Source organism: Phascolarctos cinereus, unplaced genomic scaffold (assembly GCF_003287225.1).
Source record: "Phascolarctos cinereus isolate Bilbo 61053 unplaced genomic scaffold, phaCin_HiC Scaffold_3;HRSCAF=262, whole genome shotgun sequence".
In the NCBI taxonomy this organism is placed as follows: domain Eukaryota; kingdom Metazoa; phylum Chordata; class Mammalia; order Diprotodontia; family Phascolarctidae; genus Phascolarctos; species Phascolarctos cinereus.
Genome location: NW_027555736.1, coordinates 186,599,485 through 186,620,970, shown reverse-complemented (window position 1 = coordinate 186,620,970; position 21,486 = coordinate 186,599,485). Strand labels below are relative to the sequence as shown.

The window sequence follows — 21,486 nt, the reverse complement described above, 5'->3', positions numbered from 1 at the left end:
GACTGGTGACTCAGTAGGGCTTGAACCAGATGACCTCTGAAGTCATGGAGTCATAACTTTAAAAGCTAGAAGACACGTTAGAGATCATTTCATCAGAGCCCTCATTTTACAGATCAGGACATTGGAGTCCAGAGAGGTAAGCAATTTGCCCAAGGAGAAAACCTGAGGGGCCAGGATTTGGCCTGAGATCAGAGAGCCAGAGATTTAGGTCCAAAAGGTACCTTAGAGGTCATGATGTCCAACCCCTTCAATTCTATAAATAAGAAAAGTGGAGCCTAGAAAACTTAAATGATTTATCCCAAAAGGCACAAGTAACAAGTGGCAGATCCAGATTTGAACCCAGATCCTCCAACAGTGTTTTTCCCCCATTATACCAATCCCATCCAACCCTAAGACCTTATACCTTGGCCATTACTTCCTGTTTATCTCCTTGCTTAGGAATAGCCAACATCCTAGGAACAGAATTCCTGAACACTTACTCCCACACTCCCCTGTCACTACCACTGACATCCACACCCCCTCCCCCTCAACGGGAAAGGGCAGCACTGAGATCTAGGCTGAAGTGAATGTAAACCATAAGCTCAGTAATCCTTACAGAAAAATGGGATCATCTTTAGGTAGCTAAGAAGAAAATGGTTATACTATAGTCTTTATCACAGGATACTAGAAGTCATAGGTCTGTGCTCTGTCTTAGCACCAACAAAAATTAATAGGATACATGTCTTAGGGCTTTGATTCTTTATATCAAATATAGTCCACCCATTCAGAGGAACCAGTCTGTGTTCCAACTGCTTTCCTCTCATCCTTCTTCTCCTATCTCTCCATCCTTCTCCCCAACCCTGTCACATGCACACACATGCATATATACACATACATACATACATACATACACATGAATACATATGCACAAACACACACGGAGACACTTCCCAGATGACCTCCCACCACAACTGGTGAGTGCTATGGGCTGTCTGATCTGGCATTTCACATTCCCCAAGGAAGAAAACAGGGGCCCAAGCCTCCTGCCCTCTCCATGGAGGGGCACATGAAAATAGCACAGGATGCACAGCTGCATTGGGGTTGCTGTCTTTTCTTTTCCCTGGTGGTTCGAACAGGTATTTTTGATAAGGCGTGCTCCCTGGGTCTTCATTTCTGCAGCACCCTCCCCATGGTTCTCCAGAACTTCTTGCTGAAAGTGGTAGTAGATTCAGAAGCAAGCTGACGTGGACCTCATGTCTAGGACATTCCCAAGGTTTGGCCACAGGGTATAAGAGCCAAGAAGGCCTCAACTAGATGGAACTTGGGTACCCAAGAAACCAAATCAGTCCCCCCACCTTTGAAACTCTGGAGTGCATGAAGAAGTCTGCAGGTTGAGGGAGGTGAGGGGGGAGGGGGTGTAGGATGGCAGACCAGAAGTCCAGTTCATCTGGTCGCAGTGGTCCGAAGCAGCTGACCTCCCATCATGACTGCCCCTGACCATTCCGCTGTCTCCTCCGCTGCACGGCCTCCCCAAGGGCCTGAAGGAGCCGCTCTCGATTGTTGCAGATGTTATACCGGGTGAGGCTGAGTAGTTTGTCCACATCCTCCTCGCTGTACGTCACCTTCGTGTAATGATAAGGGGAACCAGAAGAGGTCAAGTTCACCTCCCCTGCTGCCAGTTCCTCAGGCTTCCGCTGGACGCCTGCAGGGAAGGGACCACCATGATTAGCGTGGGAGAGGAACATTGCAAAGGAAAGGGACACAAGAAGGGGAAATGTGTGTGGAGGACCACTGGGGAAAAGGATGGAAAAGGAAGAAATACCTAGGGCCAGGAGAAGACAGGAAGAAGTGTTGGGGCAGTGGGTGGGTGTTACCGAGGATGAAAGGTTCCAAGAAGGTGCAGGGGGGTCTCACCAGGAGCTGAGTGATGCTGAAAGGAGTCATTGACCAAGGGGAAGTGGAGCACAACAGGGGCAGCTAGAGACTCAGGGTCAGAAAATCTGTGGCATTCCTGAGGCAACTCCTGGTCCTCCGGACTCAGAGTGATGGGGGGAAGGGATCCCCTGCTGCTGGCAGTACCGGCTCACCAATTCCAACTGCTGTTTGAAGTGAGCCAAAAGTCAGGCACAGGATGTGACTTACAAAACCTCGGCAAGGCCAGGGTTGGGTTAGTGAGAAATGTGTGGTGACAAGCTTCACGTGCTAAATACAAGCTCAGATAAAACCGAAATCCAGACAGGGGACGTCAGGCTAAACCAGCTAGTTTTAAAAAGTAAAAAGAGTCTTACGTTTTATTTGGGGATATTTTGAAACTGACCACCCCACAGGTAGAAACTCTGTGAGTCTAAGTTGACTCAGATTATCAGAGGTGGAAGAGACCTTTGTTGTTCAGTTTTCAGCCGTATCTGACTCTCCATGATCCTATTTGGGGTTTTCTTGGCAAAGATACTGGAGTGGCTTGCCATTCCCTTCTCCAGCTCACTCTGCAGATGAGAAAACGGAGGCCAACAAAGTTAAGTGACTTGCCCAAGGTCACACAGTTAGTAAGTGTCCGAGGCCAGATCTATACTCAGGAAGATGAGTTTTTCAGACTCATCCACTGTAGCTGCCCAGCAGCCCAGAAGGGATCTTTGGAACCAATTTAGTTCAATGTAATCATTTTACAAATAAAGGGACTGAGGGCCAGAGAGGCTGTGAGTAATCACACATTGAGTAAGCAACACAGCCAGACTTCAAACACAGATCCCTGACTTGTTCTTTCCTCTACACCACAATGGGAAACACCAAATTATGAGCCTCTTCCTAATGCTGATGTTGGGATGTTGAAAACTGTAAAGGGGCCTGGCGGATATAGCCAGTCAATCAATAACATTTAGGAAGCACCTACTGCATTCCAGGCACCTGTGCTAAGTGCTGGACATACAAAGGAAGAGTCTCAAGGATCTCACGGTCTAATGGAGGAAACACAGGCACACAACTGTGTACAGGCTGTATCCAGGATGTATTGGAGATGATCATCAGAGGGAAGGCACTAGAACGAAGGGAGATGGGAAAGGCTTCCTGGAGGTGGGATTTTTGCTGGGACTGGGGGATGCCAGGAGGCAGAGTTGAGGACAGAGAGAGTCCCAATGTTACCAGCAGTCTAGGTCCATGCCAGGGACCGTGACTGCTAGAGGGGCCAGGATTGTTGTTGTTTGTCCTTCATTCTTGAAAACGAATCAGGAAAAGGATTCGATGTCATGCAAGTGAATTGGATTTCGTGAGGCAGGGCTGTGCAAGGTCACCAGCCTTACTGTCTTCTCCAGAGCCATCTGGGTCCAGAGGCCAGGTAACATATCAGGATGACTGGAGATGGCCCCGGATGTAGTGGGGAACCTTGGCCTTTTTAGGTTGAAGATTTCCCCAGGTCTCAGTTTGTATGAAGCAATGCCCATACAGCAATTAAAAGCTAAGTGAGAAGAAATGAGGCAAAGAATGATCTTTTTTTACCTAGCCTAAAAATAAAAAAATCAACCTAGGAGGGGAAGACCCTGGGAGGGTTTCTGGCCCAAGCAGAAACAATTGCTATTTACACTCACTCTGAGCCATGGGAGCCCAAACAATAACCAAATGAGGCTTGGGCTGGGATCTGCTGCTGGTTAATCAAGGGGAGCCAGAGTGATTTGGGTTTAAGGCACGGTCCTTCAGAAAGAAATCTAGCCTGCAAACCCCAAGGTATCTTCTGAGACTTCAGCGACCGAAATTTATATTCCTTTGAGTAGAGCACCCGCAGGTAAGGGTAGGATTCCCTGTAAAGGGAGAGGAGGAAGGAGGAAGAAGGGAGGGAACTGCATTGCCCAACTGGACCTGGCCAGCTGGATTCCCAGTGGGAGCCAGGAAGTCTTGAAAGCAAATACCAAGAAATTACCAGAACATTCTCCTCTCCTCTCCCCAGGAGAATTAGACTACGCCTTTTTTTTTTTTTATATGGGAACGCCCTTCATTGATGCCTATCAGCAGCTCTTAGGTAATTAATAGTCTTAGGAGCTGCCTGGGGCGCTGAGGCGTTAAAGTGACTTAATGGTGATCACACCGGCCAGCAGGTCTCAGAGGTAACACTAGAACCTGCATCTTTCTAGCCCACGCTGGCCCCTCCATCCATGCCGACTCTGTAGACAGAGGGTAAAGGAATGAAATGTACTCCCATGAGTTTTTATGTGCCCTGAGTGAGGTCCAGCTACAGCTTTTGTCAAGGGCAACCTCAGTCAAGGTGGGGATGCTGGGTAAAGGGTGCCCCATCTGATCTGGCCAGCTGATCTGGGTTAGCCCCAGGAGGAGCAGCAAGGTATAACTGTGGCTAATTGCCACTAGGTGGTGCAACGACTAGAGGTCTGGACTTGGACTCTGGCAGACCTGAGTTCAAATTCTACTTCAGATGCTGAAATAGCTGTGGGACCCTGGACAAGTCACTTTCAGCCTCAGCTTCCTCATCTGTAAAATAAGGATAATAATAGTACCTACCTCACAGGATAATTGTGAAGATGCTTTGCAAACCTTAAAGCTCTATGTAAATGCCAGACATTATTACTGTTGTTGTTATTAGACTCCCAGGCCTTGTCTCCCAGACCTTCTCTTCCCAGGAGTCCATCTGTCCCATCAGTCCAGTCCCACTGATGGGGATGAGGCGTGGCTCTTTCCTTTCTAACCTGAAAGCGGCCTTGGAGGTTGTAGTCTAATGACAAGATAAGGTCCACTTGGCGGGTGGGCAGCAGCAGAGGAGGGCAGCTGGTGTTGATGAAGTAGCCGACGTCCAGCAGGCAGAGGTGTGGCTCCACAGGCGTCAGCTGGTGAGGATGCCCATCCAGCTTGGTGCCTGGGGTAAAGAGCAGAGCCTGCTTACAGCCATGTTACGGGCACCAAAACCCTCCCCCTTCACAGGGATCGTCTATCACAAGGGGAATGAGAGTATCTCCATGAATACTCCAAGAGAAAGTATCTCTAGGAGGATCCCAGATGAAGAGTTGGAAAGGACACTAAAAGTCACCGAGTCTAACCCCTCCTCCCTTATTTTACAGATTAGGAAGCTGAGGCTAAAAAGGTTAAGTGACTTCATCAGATGCAGGATCTGAACCCAGATCTTCCTGAATCCAGGACCAGCCTCCTATCCACTATACCACACTGCCTCTCAAGAGCTGGCCCAGAATGAATCAGTCAGTCAACACACATTTATTATGTGCCCACTTTGTGCCAGGCCCTGTGCTGAACACTAGGGAAACAGCTATTTTAAATGACGCAGTCCTTCCCCTGAAGCTCCTCCATCCCAGGGCAGGCCTCACAAAGAGCAGCCGTCACATAGATCAGGTGCAAGAGAAGGGGGAAAGCTCATCCTGATCTGAGAAGAGAGAGCAGGGAAGCCGGGACCTTTCCAGGCAGAGAAATGCGGGTGCTTGAAGTAATCCCTGTGGAAATGCAGCCCATGCAGGAAGTTGTGAGAGGCCGCAGCCAAGGGGCGCAGGGTTAAAAGGTCCGTAAAGAATTTGGCAATTTTGCTTGTGGTGGAGGGCGGCTCTTCCATCTTCAGAGAGGGTGTTCTCTCCTTGTCTGCACATTGGAAGCAGAAGGAGGTCCTCAGGAAATGGAAACTCCCAAGGTCTCCATGTGCTATGCTAGGAGCTCACTTCTCTCCCCCCAACTCCTTCCCCAAGAAGAAAGGGGGATGGGAAGGACTGGGACCAGGACAGGGTTTGGAGAGAGTGATGGTTCCTAAGGGCCACGGGTCTTCTCTTCACAGGGGCCTAGATAAGCTATATCTCACTTCTATCTAAGTGCCGACCCAAAGAATGCAGAACTTACCCAAGGTGACTTGATCCTGAGCCCAGCGATCCCAGAATTGGTCAGGCTCTGAGGACCAGTATAGGCTGTCTTGAAGATTAGCTGCATAAAGGTTGCTCCAGATGCCTGTGTTTGTAGGAAGGAAGGAAGGAAGGAAGGAAGGAAGGAAGGAAGGAAGGAAGGAAGGAAGGAAGGAAGGAAGGAAGGGAGGGAGGGAGGGAGAGAGGGAGGGAGAGAGGAAGAAAAGGAGGGAGGGAAGAAAGAAGGAAGAAAAGGAGGGAGGGAGGAAAGAAAAATGAAGGAAAAGAGTAAAGAAGAAAGGAAGAGAGAGGGAGGGAAGAAGAGAGAGAAGAAGAGAGGGAGGGAGGAAGGAAGGGAGGGAGGAAAAAAAGATCTCCATTTATTAAGCATGGTGCTAAGCACTATGGATATAATAGAGAATAGAAAAGCAAAGGCAGTCCCTCTCAAGAGGCACAGATTTTAAAGGGGGAGACAACACATTAAAGAGGTTTCAACTGCAAGGCAGCTGGAAAGCCCCATGGTCCTTAGGGAGCAGCAATAAGGCAGAGGGTAATGTCATTTCTTTAATGCCATTTCCATTAACAAAACCCTAAGTAAGAGAACCATAGGAGGCACTGCAGACGCCCCAGACAAACTTCGACCCTTTCCATCTGCCTGAAGCCCAGGGAGCCCACAGGGATGAGGAGCAGTTCCAGAACTGGTCCCGACAAAGAAGGACCAATGATCTCCCCCATCCCAGCCCCAATCTCTCCTGTACCCCCTCAATCTTCTCGATTCCCTGGGATTCCCTTTGTTGCCCCTTACCTTCCAAGAAGCAGATCCGGGACTCAGGTAATCGCTTCATCAGTCGCCCCATGAAGAACTGGGAGCCAAAAAGCTCAGCAGGGACAAAGGCACCGTATTTGGGAAAGCCAACCTCATATGGGGAGAACTCCACCCATTCTGTGGGAAAGGCAACATCTGCACTCACCCACAGTGGTGGGAGGTGAAGAACTGCCTGAGTGAGAACCGTAGTCTTGTTGGTGGGGGATGAGGGCAGGGAGCCATACGACCTCTCCCACAGAGAAGACAGGCCCTGCTCCAGGGCCAAGCCAGTCTGTCATGGGGCTGGGACTTAAGCTTGGAGTACAAAACTGTCAGCAGCAAATGGGTGGCAGAGGGTAGACTTAGAGAGAGAGTCTTTTTCTTTCTTTCCTTTGGACCCCTCCACCCCACCCCCAGTCTGACAGAGCCTGCTGTCTCGCTTCCACCTACCTCCAAACTCAAAGGTGCTCAGGCTCTTCTCCTTGGTGTTGAGGGCACAGTAGATGGGCAGTGGGTTCTGACCATGCTCCAGGGCCTCCTGCTGGTCTGACAGCTTGTAGTCATGGGGCTGGATGGAAAGATTACTGGGGCCTGAATTCCATGTCCTTCTAACTACCCAAAGCACTCATCATCTTTCTCCCCTCTCCGTCCCATAGATCCCTATCCCCCGTTGACTAAGGGCTGGGCTCATTCTCCCCGGTACCCTTCCCTACCCTGAGCCGTGGGCACCCCTCACTGTCCCATCCCCCTCCCCACCTCATCATGTAGCAAGGCCTCATTAAGTAGGGACCATAGGTTAGTAAAGCAGGCAGGGTAGCCCTGCTGGGCGCGCTCCTTTAATTCCTGCCGATACTGCCGTAGCCGGGAAGGGGCCAGTATGCTCAGTTTGCTCTTGGTCACTTGTGCCCTCACTGCTTCTGTAGGCCCTGCCAAGTCCTTCTGGGACCAGTCTGGATCCTCATATAGGTTGGCCATGGCCCTGTGAAAAGACAGAGGCACGGGGGAAATGGGGGGCTGTCATCTCAGGACCACATACAAACCTCATGCCCACCAGAGAAAACAAATATCTGCTCCCTTCCCTGGCTAATTCCTCCTCTGAGGAAAAAGAATGGTAGAGCATAGACAGACACTTTGAGGACAGGGATTGCTTTGTTCTGGTCTTTGGATTCTCTGCACCTACCATAGGATCTAGGACTTGGTAGGTACTGAATAATGCTCATTGTTGAATGAATGAATGAATGAAAAAATGTATTAAGCTCTCAAATTTTTGTTGATAATAATATCTAGTGAAAGGAAGGAAGGATGGAAAGAAGGAAAGCAAGAAAAGGAAGAAAAGAAAGAAAAGAACAGAGGCAGCTGGGTGGTGAAATGGATAGAGCGCTAGGCCTGGAATCAAGAGGCCCTGAATTCAAATCCGAACTCAGACACTTACTAGTTGTGTGATCCCTGGGCAAGTCATTTAAGCTCTGTCTGCCTCAGTTTCCTCAACTGTAAAATAGGAATAATAACAGCATCTACCTCCCAGGGTTGCTATCAGGTATCAATGAGATATTTTTTAAAGCACTTTACACAGTGCCTGGCACATAGCAGGCACTTAATAGACGCTTGTTTCCTTTCTCCTTTTCTATTAGTCTGTGCCAGGCTTGTGTTAAACACTGAGGATACAAATACAAGCAAGCCAGGACCTGCCCTCAAGGAGCTTACATCTGAATGAATGAAGCAAACTTTCCTGGATATGAAACCCCACACCTCCCCTTCTAACCAGTTCTAGCGGAGGACTAGAAGTATTCCAACAATCTTGTAGGGTCAAAGAGATCTGAGAATTTCCCAAAGGTGATGTGCCTTCTTATGAGGCAGCAAACTCCCTGGAACATCCTCTCCCTATAATGTGCATGTTCTCAGTTCCCCTGGCCTGGGCAGGAAGCTACATTCCTGGAGGGTGTTGAGATAAGCCAACAAGATAAACCCCACGGGGCTGGCCTTGCCCAACCCTCCCAGGTGCCACCCAGGCTAATTCCACCCAACCCAAACCTTTGGCTCACCATGTGGAACCAGAGGCTCCAGTGATGTAGGAGACACAATCCAAAAGTCCCAGCTCCTTCAGACCTGAGAGCTGCCCATACAAGGAAGTCATTGCCCGGATCCCTCCGCCTGTGGCCATGATGGCCACCACTGGAATCTGAGAATGGAAGGAGCCCTGGTGAGGCCTCTGAGGAGCAGACTCTGAATTAGCCCAGTCCAGCCACTCAAAGAGCCCTGCAATTCACCACGGAGCTAGGGCTGATGGGATGAGAACTGCAAAGAACCTCAGAAGTTATCTAGTCCTACCCCCTCTTTTTACAGATAAGGAAACTAAGGCTCAGGGAGGTAAACACATCTTGCTTAGAGTACCCAAGGTAGTAAACATCAGAGGTGAGATTTGAACTCAGGTCCTCTGACTCCAGAGCCAATGATTTCCCACACAAATTCCAATACAACCCTCCAGGTTCCCATCTGATTTGGTCCTTCCAGGAGAGAACTGGGAGGATGCCGAGGTCAGCAGGAACTCCAAAGGGTTTAGACCAGCCACGAAACTTCCCTATTCCTAAGAACCCTACAAAGACCAAACCAGGATGATGTCCTCCTTTACCTCCTCTCACCCTTGCCCCACATAAAGGGGGCAATCTTCTGCAGTCTAGAATCCCCAGACTCACCTGCTGGTCCACTCTCAGCCTTCGTGTGGAAAGGTAAGAGCTGGAACTGGTTTTATCCTTCTTAAGAGATGACCCAGAATTAGCCCAAATTTCCTGGGACAACTCCCTATGGAAAAAAGATCTGCACCCTCAGGTGATTCTGGGATTCATTTCCAAAGTGGATTTCCAATGGGATTCACTGTCCTCAAAGCAGTAGAACAACTACTTAGCTGCTCTATTAGGAACTCCAAAATGGAATCTTATAGAGAGGCATCAGATAGGACACAGGGATATGAAACTGGAGTTGGAATTGGCAGGAAAGCTATGTATACTGTGGCTTCCCAAATTCGGGGTGTGTGGGGGGGAACCTATGATTTCATCATTGCAGCGAATCCCAGTGTGGGAATTTCCTCTGCTGAGGGATGAGCTACCAGCCAGGACCCCCCCATCCCTTCCTTTCTCCCACCTACACCCCAGCTGGGTGAGTGGGAAAAGTGGCATGTTTGCTCATACCACACGGATGAGCTGGGAATAAGACGCAAGCTTCAGGAAAAGGGAGCGCTCTCTGGCCTTGCTCTCCACGTTGTCTTCTTGGCACTGTGCCCGGACCATACCACCTGTCCTGCTGCCATGCCCTCAGATCCCCAGGGCACTGACACCTGGCCCGCTGATGGATCTGCTGCTATTAGCCCTGCTGCATCGAGCTCAGAGCCTCTCCCCAAACTCTCTCGGGTATGTGTCATCTTCCCCAATTACAGTGTGAACACCTTTCCAGCAGGGAAGCAGGGTCGGTCTCACATTTTCCTATTTGTAAACCTAGCAGTTATAGTAAATACTTAACAAATGCCTTTTCATTCATTCATTCATTCCCATAGATCGGCTGCTAGACTTTAGAGAGCTGCCTGGGATACTGAGAAGGTAGTGACCTGCTAGTGTAAGTCAGAGGAAGGACTTGAACCTGGGTCTTCTGACTCCAAGACTGGCCCTCTCCCCATTAGGCCATCCTGCCTCTCTCCTAAATCACAACCTCTGAAAAATCTCTCAGGTGCCTCAGACAAAGCCGTGTGCTCATTAGGCACTCGACAAAGAGGGGTGGGGATAGGCTGAGACAGACAGAGAGCCAGGGAGCCGGCCCGACTGGCAAGGAGGTGCCTAATTTGGTTACAGTTCTGCCCTGCAGTTCACTGGCCTCGAGCGCAGGGAGGATTTGGGCTTGGTCAGGTTCCAACATTCAGCCCTGGTGCTTCAGCCCTGGCTCACACGGCCAGGTAGGGCCCCACCCCACCTCCATGCAGGCCCAGCCCTCAAACCTCATCCTCCTGCAGCTCTTCCTTTAATTGCAGGGCTTGTTTCAGGGCTTTGGCCACCACCTGCTTCCTCTTCCTCAGGAACACCCGCTCCTCTTCACACAGCCCAAAGTCCAGGCGCACTGCCAGCTCCTCAGGGCTACGACAGGCAGGTATTGGAAGGCAGCACGTCAGTCCAAGTGCGCAGTGTCAGTGGGGGCTCTCTGAGTCCCTTTCTCAGGGAACCTCACACACCTTTGAGAGAGGGAAACTGATACCCACTCCCCAGCCCCGGTCCTACTCTATTTCCTCACTCCTTTCTTCCTTCCTCAGCTCTCTTGCTGGAGACTGTAAAGTCATCTCTGTAGATACAGACCCACACTCCATAACAAATGGCACCTTGCAGGGCTGGGAAAACACTGCCTCTTCTCCCTCCTAACCCTCCCCACCCAGGCTGACTTCAGAATCCTCAGTCATAAACATACAAGGAGGTAACTCACCCCCTTCGCCCCCCCTTCTGACCCTACTGTGCACTGAACCAAAGAAAAAAAAAAGAGAAAGGCCAAATATTTCTCTTTAGATCTGGGGTCCCCAACCTCTCTGAGGTAAGGAGCTTCCCTCCCTACCATCTGAAATGCTCATGAGCTGTAGAGAGTCAGATGTGGTGATGACTACTGGTCAGTAACCAAGCGCATCAGCTTAAGAATCAGACAGTTCAGCTCAGGGACCTGGGCTTTCAGTAAATGTGATGTAGGATTTACTGACCGTGCCTGTTTTGTGCTAGCTGACTGCAGGTGTCTAGATAGCAGAAGACGGGCCTTCCTAACTGAATTCTGTGTACAGTAAAGGATCTGGTAGCTGAGAGGTCCTCAGTATATGCTAAATGATGGAGGGAAGAAACCAAAAGGCTGTTTCCTCCCTCCTCTGTGCCTCAGTTTCTTCCATCTGTGCATGCTTCAGATGCCCCAGTAGGAATTTAGGCTCTATCCTGGTCCTTCCTCTGTACCTACTCATCTGTCTTCTTTGTATCCCTGTTCCAACTACTGCTAGAACTCAGAGAAATAGAAGACAAGAAGCTTTAACTACCACAGGTCGGTTAGAGTCCTTCCCACATCCTGTGGACAGAACGATTCATACTCTTTACTAGCTTTGAGAGCTGGCTAGACATTAATTTGGGCTGTGGCAGCCTCCCCATCTAACCGTGCTCCTCCCACCTTGATGACTCTCCATTGCCCAAGGATTCCTCTCTTTCTCCCCAAGTTCTGTTTCCTTTTATCTCCATTTCCTCTTGCCACAGGCAACCAACCACTCACCCTTTCTTGGCTTTCAGCTGCATCATCAGTTCCTGAAAAAAATATTCCCATCACATACTGTTGATCGAACTCAAGCTCCAGCATTCCCACCCCTGCCTCCCTTTTTATGGCAGCCCTGAAACGCAGTCACAGAGCCTTACACCCTGACTTCCCCAAAGCCCAGCACACCACCTTCAGGGATGGCCACGGCCTGGGGGCTGATGATCAGGGCTGTTTAGAGGACACTCTTCCTACAAAACCAGGGCCCTGGAGATCTACTCTGAGAGTACTGTCCCGTGGAAAAGAAAGAACACACAAAGAGAGCCAGAAAACAAAGTAGGTGCCCATAGACTGAGAATGGCTGAACAGACTGGCATAATGAACTCAACGGAATTATGGAGCCACTGAAAGTGACAGATACCAGATATTCAGAGAAACATGGGAAGACTTGCATGAACTGACTCAGGGTGGAGAAAGCAGAGCCAGGAGAACAAGATACACATTAAGCAGGACAACAGTAAAAGCAAGCTGAGGTCAGATTAAAGGAAAAGAACCATCTCCAGGCAGAGCTGGGGCGGGGCGGGGGAGAGAGGGGGCACAAGCGGGAGGGGAGAAATAATGGGTATGGAATGCTGCATACATGGTCAGATGTGGTGACTTTGTTGATCTGTTTTGCTTAACTGTTTCTCTTAGTTACAAGAGAGAGTTCAGTGGAGGCAGATAGAGGGGAAGCAGAAAATGCAGAGGAATGGGTCAGGACTAAAGCATGCAGTAAAAAGCCAAGGGCATAACCAAAACTTTACAGAGAAAAAAAGAAAGGCGGCTAGGCCTTCTGGGGCCCAAGCAGATCATCTTTTGTCACTTGAGGGGAAACAATACTGGGGCTCCTACCTCTGTTGTGGGTAAGGAGACCCTCACCGCGTGACCGGAAGGTAGTGACTTCAATGGCACCTTCAGCGCCTCCTGAGAAGTTCCCTGAAGGAAGTAAGGATGAACTACATGAAGGAACAAGTTATCACCTCAGCCCCAACCTCATTCCAACCTGATGGAGGATGGGATGGGAACACAGTAGAAACACGAGGAGGAAGGACTAGGGGAGTCACAGAGCCATCAAGAATGGGTGATCCTCTCATTCTCTATGATGGGGAAGGGCAATGGGAGGGGAGAGCAGGCTAGAGAAGAGGAAGAAAGAACTGGTAGTAAGGCTGGGGCAGAGGAGGGTCAGGAGACACCATCATCCCCAAAAGCAATCCTTGCAGAGATATGTCTACAGGTACTGCAGACCCCCCACCTCCTCTGCAGCCTTAGCCATGGAAAACCTAGAAAGGAACATTCCCACCACCAAAGTCCTTTGTACCATGAAATGGTTCAACATCAGAAGCCCTTGTGGTTTCACCAGTGGAAATGACACTAAAGAAGATGCATTACCATCTCCTTTGCTGCTCTGCCTGAGGACACTGGGCCTTTCCAGCTGACCTGAGGCTAAAACCTCCTGTAGATGTCATCTACCCCCCTTTTAGATTGTGTGCTTTTTAAGAGCAGAGATACTCTTGATTTTTTATTTATGTCCTTGATGCTTAGCATAGTACTCTGCACATAGTAAGCACTTAATAGATACTCATACATACATACATAAACACATACACACACACACACACACACACACACACACACATGTTCCTGTCCTCCTGGGAGGTTGAGAACATTACCTGGAGCTTAACACTTAGCTCTGACTCCCAGCAAGCTGGAGAGTGGAAGCAGATGGGGTTGCTGCCTGGGGTGACAGTCTGGCTGCCCTCATAGGACCCCAACACTAGGGCTTCGACTCCACCATCTGACTCTGGAACACGGAAAACACAAGGAAGATTGGGGGGAGAGGTGAGATGATTTCAATCCTCCCTCTCCCTAATGCCAGGAGCTCAGGGGGTGCCCTGGGAAAGCCCTGTTCACAATGGTCTTGGTCAGCCTGCTGCCAACATAGGCCAAGAATGAAGGGCTATCCACCAGTAGGAAGATGAGGGCTTTGCAGTAGATGGATGACCACATTCCCCAGCCCCAGCCCCAGCCCCTCTGTTCCTAACAGAGAAGGGGAGACACAGGCTACAACAATCTAGATGACTCTGGGAGCCAGAGGCTGCAAGCCTGACTCTTCCTAGGATCAGAGATTTAGAGTTGGAAGAGACTTTAGAGGTCACAGATGGATTCTATGATTAGAATCCAATCTCCCCATTTTTCAGGTGAGGAAACTGAGGCCCAGAGAGATTAAGTGATTTGTATTATGTGGCAGAGTCAGGATTTGAACCCAGGTCTCTTTCCATGGCACCATGCTGTCTGGGTTCCCTCCTAGAGATGCTGACTCACAAGGGTTGAGAGTAAGGGTTAATGGAAGCAGGGGCTGTATCCCTAGGGTAAATAAAGGAGGCTTACCTGAGTTATCTTGTATGCTCCCCATCTTTTCTAGCTGAACATCCAAACTGGAAAGCTCTCGGGCCTGAGGTAGAAACAGAATAGCTCAGATATGAATTCCGAATCCTTCCATGCTTCATTCTCAACCAGCTCATTCCCATTCCTGATCCCTATTACTATACTATCCTTGCCTGAAGGTAACTAGGGACCTTTTTCAGGTCCTGGATGGGTGTAGGTTTTGAACCAAGAGCAGGGAGGGTAGGAGGAGCTATGAACCATCTGTGACATCCCTGGACCCAGCATATGTGAATACCTGTGGCTTTGGGACTACATCTTCTCCTTTTGTTCTTTCTTTTAGTAAGACAGAAACTAAATGCTGAACTAGGAGGCCTGGTACACCTCTCTATCCTCTCCCACCCCATCTCATCCCAACTCATCCTATCCCATCGCCTCTCATCCCTTCCCACCACAAATAGGGACTTGGACCTATGATGTCATTGATAGAGGGAAGCCTCATTCTACCAATGTAGGTTGGTATCTTCTCTGCAACTTACAGCCTTAGAGAGTCAGAGACAACTTGGAGGGCTGTCTAGAGCACTGAAAAGTTAAGCAACTTGCCCAGGGTCACCCAGCCAGCATGTGTCAGAGGCAGGATTCAAGCCTGGATCTCCCTGGCTCCAAGGCCAGCTCTCCCTCCACTATGTTATGCTTCTCTGGGTCCTCTCTCAGAGGCAACCTCAGGCAAGGGGTGGTGGGGAGGAGGTGACAGGGAGGAGGAAGGGAAAAGAGTCCTTAGGAGTCTCAACCCTTCTGGCCTTGAAATCAGGAGGACCTGAGTTCAAAGCCTCAGATACTTGACACTAGCTGTGTGACCCTGGGCAAGTCACTTAACCCCATTGCCTCACCAAAAAAAAAAAGTCTCAACTCAACGTACTTGGACAGACACTTACCACAAGGACACCATTGGTGATGAGCTGTTCAGGGCATGCTGGCCTGAAAGGAATAAAAGATCTGATTTCTAAACCTGGCTTTGCCACTAGCTTTCAATGCAGCACCCTGGCCAAGCATTTCATTCCCTCTTAAATCTCTTAAGATCCCTTTCAGCTCCGATTTCTATGATTTAAGAAATAGCCCCATAAAGGTTCCCCTACTGAGACTCCATGCTCTCATTCCCAATGATCAATGTCCCCTCCCTATAGAAAAAATCTCATATAGTGCGTGCCAACTCCGGGGGTGGGGTGGAGGAGGGCCCTCTATCTAGTGACAGAACTATGTCAGCCAGGTAGCCCACGGGGCCTTCCCAGGAAGTCCTAGCAGGTCAGTGGCTCCAGGCAGCTCCAGACTCACAGATTTTGTAGCCAAAACTCCACCTCCAGCTCTTCCTTGCCCTTGGGAGAGAAAAAAAAGTCAGTTGGGAAAGGGCAGGGTGTGTGTGTGTGCGTGTGTTTGTTTTGGGGAATGGGTTTGACAATCAGAATCAGAAGTTTACTCCATCACTGGTTTTGATGGAGAAAATGGTCTGGATGGAGTTCCATGTGGGTAGAGAGAAGTGAATAACTTTCTTTTTTCGTGTGTGAGGCAATTGGGGTTAAGTGACTTGCCCAGGGTCATTCAGCTAGTAAGTGTCAAGTGCCTGGTCTGAGACTGGATTTGAACTCAGGTCCTCCTGACTCCAGGACCGGTGCTCTATCCACTGCACCAGTGAATAACTTTCTAACTAATTCTCTCTATCTTTCCCCCTGATGCTTCCAAGTACAGCTGCCCCTTGAGCACAAAAAGAGATGGACTTGGAGAAGGGCTTCCCTACTTACCACGAAAGCCCTGAACACAGCCTCACCTGAGGATTAAGGGTAAAGCTCTCCCGCTGGCTCTCCCCAACTTTCAGAGTCCCCACATCAAAGAGCACAGAGAATACGGGGTCATCTTTGGTCAAATGGTCCTGGTCAAATACTTTCAGCTCCAGCATATTCTGAGAACAATAATCACACTTAGATAGTGTTTTAAGATATTAAAAGTGCTTTACACACATCATCTCATTTGACCCTCACAAGGACCTTATAAGAAGTAGGCTACTATTAAAGCCATTTTGTAGGTGATGAAACTGAGAAGGGAGGTAGGGAATAAATGAAAGGGTTCAAAGAAAGGGTCTGGGGTGGGGGAGGCAGAGGAGAGAAAACAAATGAAAGAGAAAACAATGAAGTTTGACAGGAGGAAGACCAAGGAGATTAGGAGCTTGCAAATGGGTAGAAGGAAATGTTGAAATAAATGTTTACTGAATGAATGAAAGAATGAATGTTGACCCCTTTCTTCTTTGCAGAAGTCAGGAACTTACTGCATATACTATCAAGCTTGATCAATCTGTGAAATCAGTGTTGCTGAATTGCTCTCTCTCTCCTTTCTCTCACCCTCCCTCCCTCCCCTTCTTTTCCCCCCCCCTCCTCTTGTCTCCTTCCCTCTCCCTGTCTCTCCCTGTGTCTCCTTCTCTCTCTCTCTCATCCTCCTATCTCTCTCCTTCTCCTTCTCTCTCCTTCTCTGTCTCTCCCTTTTAATTCTTTTTATAAGAAGTAACTCCCTGAATGGGGAGGAGGGAAGGGGGGAAGGATACATTTTGAAATGAAGATGACAAAATAAAGATAGCAGTAAACCAGTGTGTGTGTGTGTGTGTGTGTGTGTGTGTGTGTGTTTAAAGAGAAGGGCATGTTGAGTGGGGGCACTGGGAATTGTCTGTGGCACCTTGACGTGGTGATGGATCCGGAAGCAGAAGGTCTGGTTCCAAACAGGGTTACTGCAGTTCCTTACTGTACGTGTCCGAAATTCTTGACTTGAAGCTGTGGGCAGCCATAGGCTCACATAGCTGTCAGAGGGGGTTACTACAGAGGAAGAGGGAACACCATTCAGAAAATCATAGGATCATAGAGCAAGGGCCAGAAGGGTCCTAAGAGGTCATCTAGTCCAACCCCACCTTTTTTTTTCAGACTAGGAAACTGAAGCTCAGAGAAGTTAAGGGACTTGACCAAAGTCATATGGGTATTAGACGGCAGAGGCCAAATTCAAACTCAGTTCTTTGACTCCAAATCCAGTACTCTTTCCACAATGCCTTGATGCCTCCATGAAGTAGCAGTGCCTCTGGGATCATAGGTTCCCATTTCTTCCCTTAAAGAACCCAAGTCACCTCCCTCCTGATTTGTCAGAGCACTGGGTTCTCCAGAGACCTATGGACATTTGCAACCAGAGCCAAAGGGAGAAGCAAGATCAGCTGAGGCCAAAGTTCCAAACGTCCACCAGCCTGCCCTGGGAGCATCCCTTGCCTGGCTGCCTCAGCCCTCTAGTCTCCTCACCATCCCTTGGCCCCAGTCCTAGTCCTGGCCCCCAGGTGGAGTCAGGGCCATCAAGCAGACAGGGAAGGAAGGGGCTAGGAAAGGAATTCTGTACTCACATATGTCTTTGGATGGAAAGCCATGGGCCTTTAGGACCCGAACAGAGAGCAGACTGCTACCAGGGGTGGGCTAGGAGTAAGAGAGGTAAATGAGCAGTTGTATGATTATTGGAGGTTGATGTAGACTGGGGTGACCCCTTGCTTTTTTCAGCCTGACACCAAAGGAGTGTACCATAGGGGACACACTCACACAGGTATTCAGTCATTGCCTTCCCCTTGGACAATCCTGAATTGGGAATGGAGATGAAGCTGTTGATGCAGAATCTCCACTGCCTTCAGTATAGTTTGTTGTCTTTCTTGTTTTCTTTCTTCCTTCCTTTCATATCTCACTCATCCTCCTTTTCTCCCTCCTTCCCCTATCTTTCATCTTATAACTGAGCCCAGATTATCTGCTGGCAAAATTAAGGCTGATCTGGTTGTGAGGGAGGCAGGGAGGATTTGCTTTGGTGGTAAGACAGAAAGAGTAGAGTGGAAAAGGTTATGTCAGATGCTGGCTTGGCCCTGGGTCCCTAAGTCAAATTAAACGGTTAATTGTTAGTGGTGGTCCTTTTTCCCTGACCTTTGGCCAGATTATAAGCCAAGAAGAAATGGATTCTCTCCTTGAGAGCAGGATAGCTTCATTCCTTGTATTTGTATTCTCAGTGCCTAGTAAATTCTTGTTGATGGATTGATTCTGTCTCTGTTAGAGGGATTCCATCTTCCCAAGTTTTGCATCTATAGCTTCTCCTGCCTCATTCAATTACCTTCTGCCTTTGTGAGGCTTGCCTTGGGAAGGAGCTTCCCAACCACAAGTACCCCCAGTGGTATATCGCCTGCCCTGATATGCCCAAGAGGTGCTGGGGTGCTACCTACCCCTCCCTCTTATCTTTAGACTACCAGTGAGTGACAGCAGGGACAAGAACTCCCTCTAGAGAACAAAGGAGGTTTGGCCCATGCCAGCCCTAAGGCCCCCACACCCCCAGGAGTTGCTGAGTCACAAAGGATGATCTCTAAGGCAAGTCATTCACTTCCTTCTGAGGCCCAGAGGCCTCAGATAGCATGGAAACCAAGTAAGTCTGGTCCCAATAAGCTCTATCTGGAGTCTGCTTGTGGATACCCAAAGGCCTTTCTAACTTTAAGTTTGACTCAGGGCATATTCTGGAGCCCCCCCACACACACACTTTGTACCAGACACTCAGAATCCCCGATTTGGAAGGGTCCTCGATTGCTATCCAGTCTGAGTCATACCCCCAAAGAATCCCCACTACAATATATCTGACAAGTGGTCTTCCAGTTTCTGTTTAACAGCCTCCAGTGGCAGGGGAAACCTACCCCATCCTGAGGCAGCTCATTCCACTTTCAGAGAGTTCTAACAGAACCACTGAATAGCTAATATCAAGACTAAATGTATATCTTTGAAATTTCTCCCATTACTTCCAGGCTTGCCCCTCTGAGGCCAAGCAGAACAAAATCTAGTTTTTCCACATAATGACCTTTCAAATATTTGAAAAATCTTCCACATCCCCCTTGAATCTTCTCTTCTCCAGGTTAAGTTTCCTTAGATCCTTCATTCCAGCCTCATATGGAGAGTACCTGACTCTCCTCCTCTCCCCAAACCCCATCTCCTTCTGTAACAGTACTCTTGACCCTGGGCACAGGACCAAGAGAGAGCTTCTCCTCCACCTAGGGAGGCAGCCTCTCTAGTTACTCCTGGTCCAGTGAGGAAGAGAAATAGGCTTATACAAGGTCATCCCTGGAGCTAGAGAAGCCTGGCAGTGCAAATTGGTGTGCCAGGACCCTGAGCCCAGCCACCAGGAGCCCAATTCCCTGATGGGTCCTTACCAGAGCCATGCCTTTCAAATCCTGTGGAACGCCGGGGAAGATGTAGTCTCAACCACAACGAAGCCTATGTATGCAGGTACGCTGGGGCCAGGGATGTCACAGATGGCTCAGAGCTCCTCCCACCTTCCCTGGCCTTGGCTCAAACCCACACCCATTTCTGAAATAATCACCTGCGCTATGAATGAGGCAGGCAATACACACACACACAGAGCTGAGCCAGATGCCAAGATTCCTTGTCTGGTTCATCCTGGTCCTCCACTTCCTGGATCTTGGTTTCCCAACAGATGGGAGGCTTATGTTCTATCTAAGGCTAAGGAAGCTGTCCCCTTCCCCAGCTGAGGTTGCTTCTTTGTACAGATCCCTCCCTATCTCTGCTAGCAAAAGGCCAAATGTCCAGGAGTTTGGAGAAGATACTAGGTGGCACTTGAAGGAATCAGCAGGCCAGGAAGGGAACTCCAAAAAGGACACATAAAAAACCCAAGCTCCTGTTGGTATTGATAAGAGCCTATGTTTCACAATCTTCCTGTGCCAGCAGGACAGGAATCCCCAGCCCTAATTGAAACAGCTGATTTGAGGCCCATCTAAGAAGAGTGTGTCAGGCCCAAGTTCTCCCATCTTAACAAAAAGGAAGAGCTTCAGCTTGCTGAGGTAGGCGGGAAATGGGCTGTGTGAGGTCTTCAGGGAAAATAAGGCAACGGATTCAGGCATCTTTGCAGCTGCAGACAGATGCTGGAAAGACTTAATGTGATGAACCCAGAATGGAGGTAGGGTCTGGGTATGGTGTGTGGGTAAGGAAGAAGTAGAAGGATGGACAGCATGACTGTGGAGTCCAACTCCTTCCCAGAATGTCATCGTCATCAGGCAGGTGTCTTCTGTTTGTGAAGAATGGCTCTGGGAGGTTGGGAACAGCTTCTCCCAACACCATCTCACTCCCTCTGCCATCAGCCCAACCCTAGAACCCAAGACCATATCAGATGAAGTTAAATAGGGGTTACCTGAGGGCTGGCTCCATGTCTCTGAATGCTGTCATGTGGAAGAGAGATTGGATCTGTTTTGTTAGGTCCCGTGGAGCACAACCAGAAGCAGTGGGTGGAAATGACAAAGACTTGGATGTCGGGGAAATCTCCTCACAACTAGAGTCATCAAAATGAGCATGAGCTGCCTTGGGAGATCTTTGTTTCCCTAGGCTGGATGACTACTTGTAAGGTAGACTAAAGTGGAGATTCTGTTTTGGGTATGAGTCAAGCCTCCATGGAGGCAGCCGGTGGCATGGGGGTTAGAGTGCTGGGCTTAGAATCAGGAAGCCCTGGATACAGATCTGGCCTTGCACACTAGCTGTATGATCCTTGGCAAGTCGCTTAACCTCTAAATGCCTCAGTTTCCTAAACTGAAAAATGGAGATAACAATAGGACCTATCTCCCAAGGTTTTTATGAGGATCAAATGAGAATGTAATTGTAAAGCACTTAGCACAGAGCCTAGCCCATAGTAGGTACTATAAAAATGCTTATGCCCTTTGCTTTTCTACCTGGCGGCTGAGGTATTCTTTAACTATAAATTCCTATGTGAACATGACTGTTTTGAGATTTTGTGTCTTTGTTTTCATCTTGCTCTGAATTCATTCAGAAGGTTGACCTTCAATCTTGTCACCTTGGATGAATTAAGAAAAGGAGGATTTGCTGATGTCCTAGACTGAGACCAGGGTCTCCATCAGGGCTCCTGGGAGGAAGGTTAGGCAATGGCTCTGGAGATCAGCAGAAGAAGCTGAGCCCAAGAGCCTAGTAGTTCTTCAATGAAGATGGAGCTAGGGAGAAAGCTGTCTCTTTCCCCATCTGAGGTTGCTTCTTTGTACTAATCCTCCGTAGCTAGCAAAGAGTCAAATGTGCAAGTGCCCCACAGAGCTCTGTAGGGTTAATCTGCAGCATCAGTCCTACCTTGCTGACAGTGGAAAAGAAGAAA

The 21,486-nt window shown here is 49.0% G+C and overlaps 1 protein-coding gene across 1 annotated transcript; it reads right to left on the bottom strand.

Annotated features, from left to right (window-relative positions):
* Positions 1-279: 279 nt before the first annotated feature.
* Positions 280-21,439, bottom strand: PLA2G4B (phospholipase A2 group IVB). The gene is given in 21 exon segments (XM_078151354.1): positions 280-1,681; positions 1,894-2,033; positions 2,035-2,078; positions 4,665-4,831; positions 5,380-5,559; positions 5,812-5,916; positions 6,616-6,753; positions 7,066-7,183; positions 7,372-7,594; positions 8,658-8,794; positions 10,598-10,733; positions 11,887-11,918; positions 12,757-12,840; positions 13,575-13,705; positions 14,293-14,356; positions 15,222-15,264; positions 15,619-15,659; positions 16,109-16,240; positions 17,005-17,141; positions 17,708-17,777; positions 19,529-21,439. Coding segments are annotated over 21 exon segments (2,352 nt in total). The 5' UTR covers positions 19,538-21,439; the 3' UTR covers positions 280-1,460.
* Between the last annotated feature and the right edge of the window lie 47 nt (positions 21,440-21,486).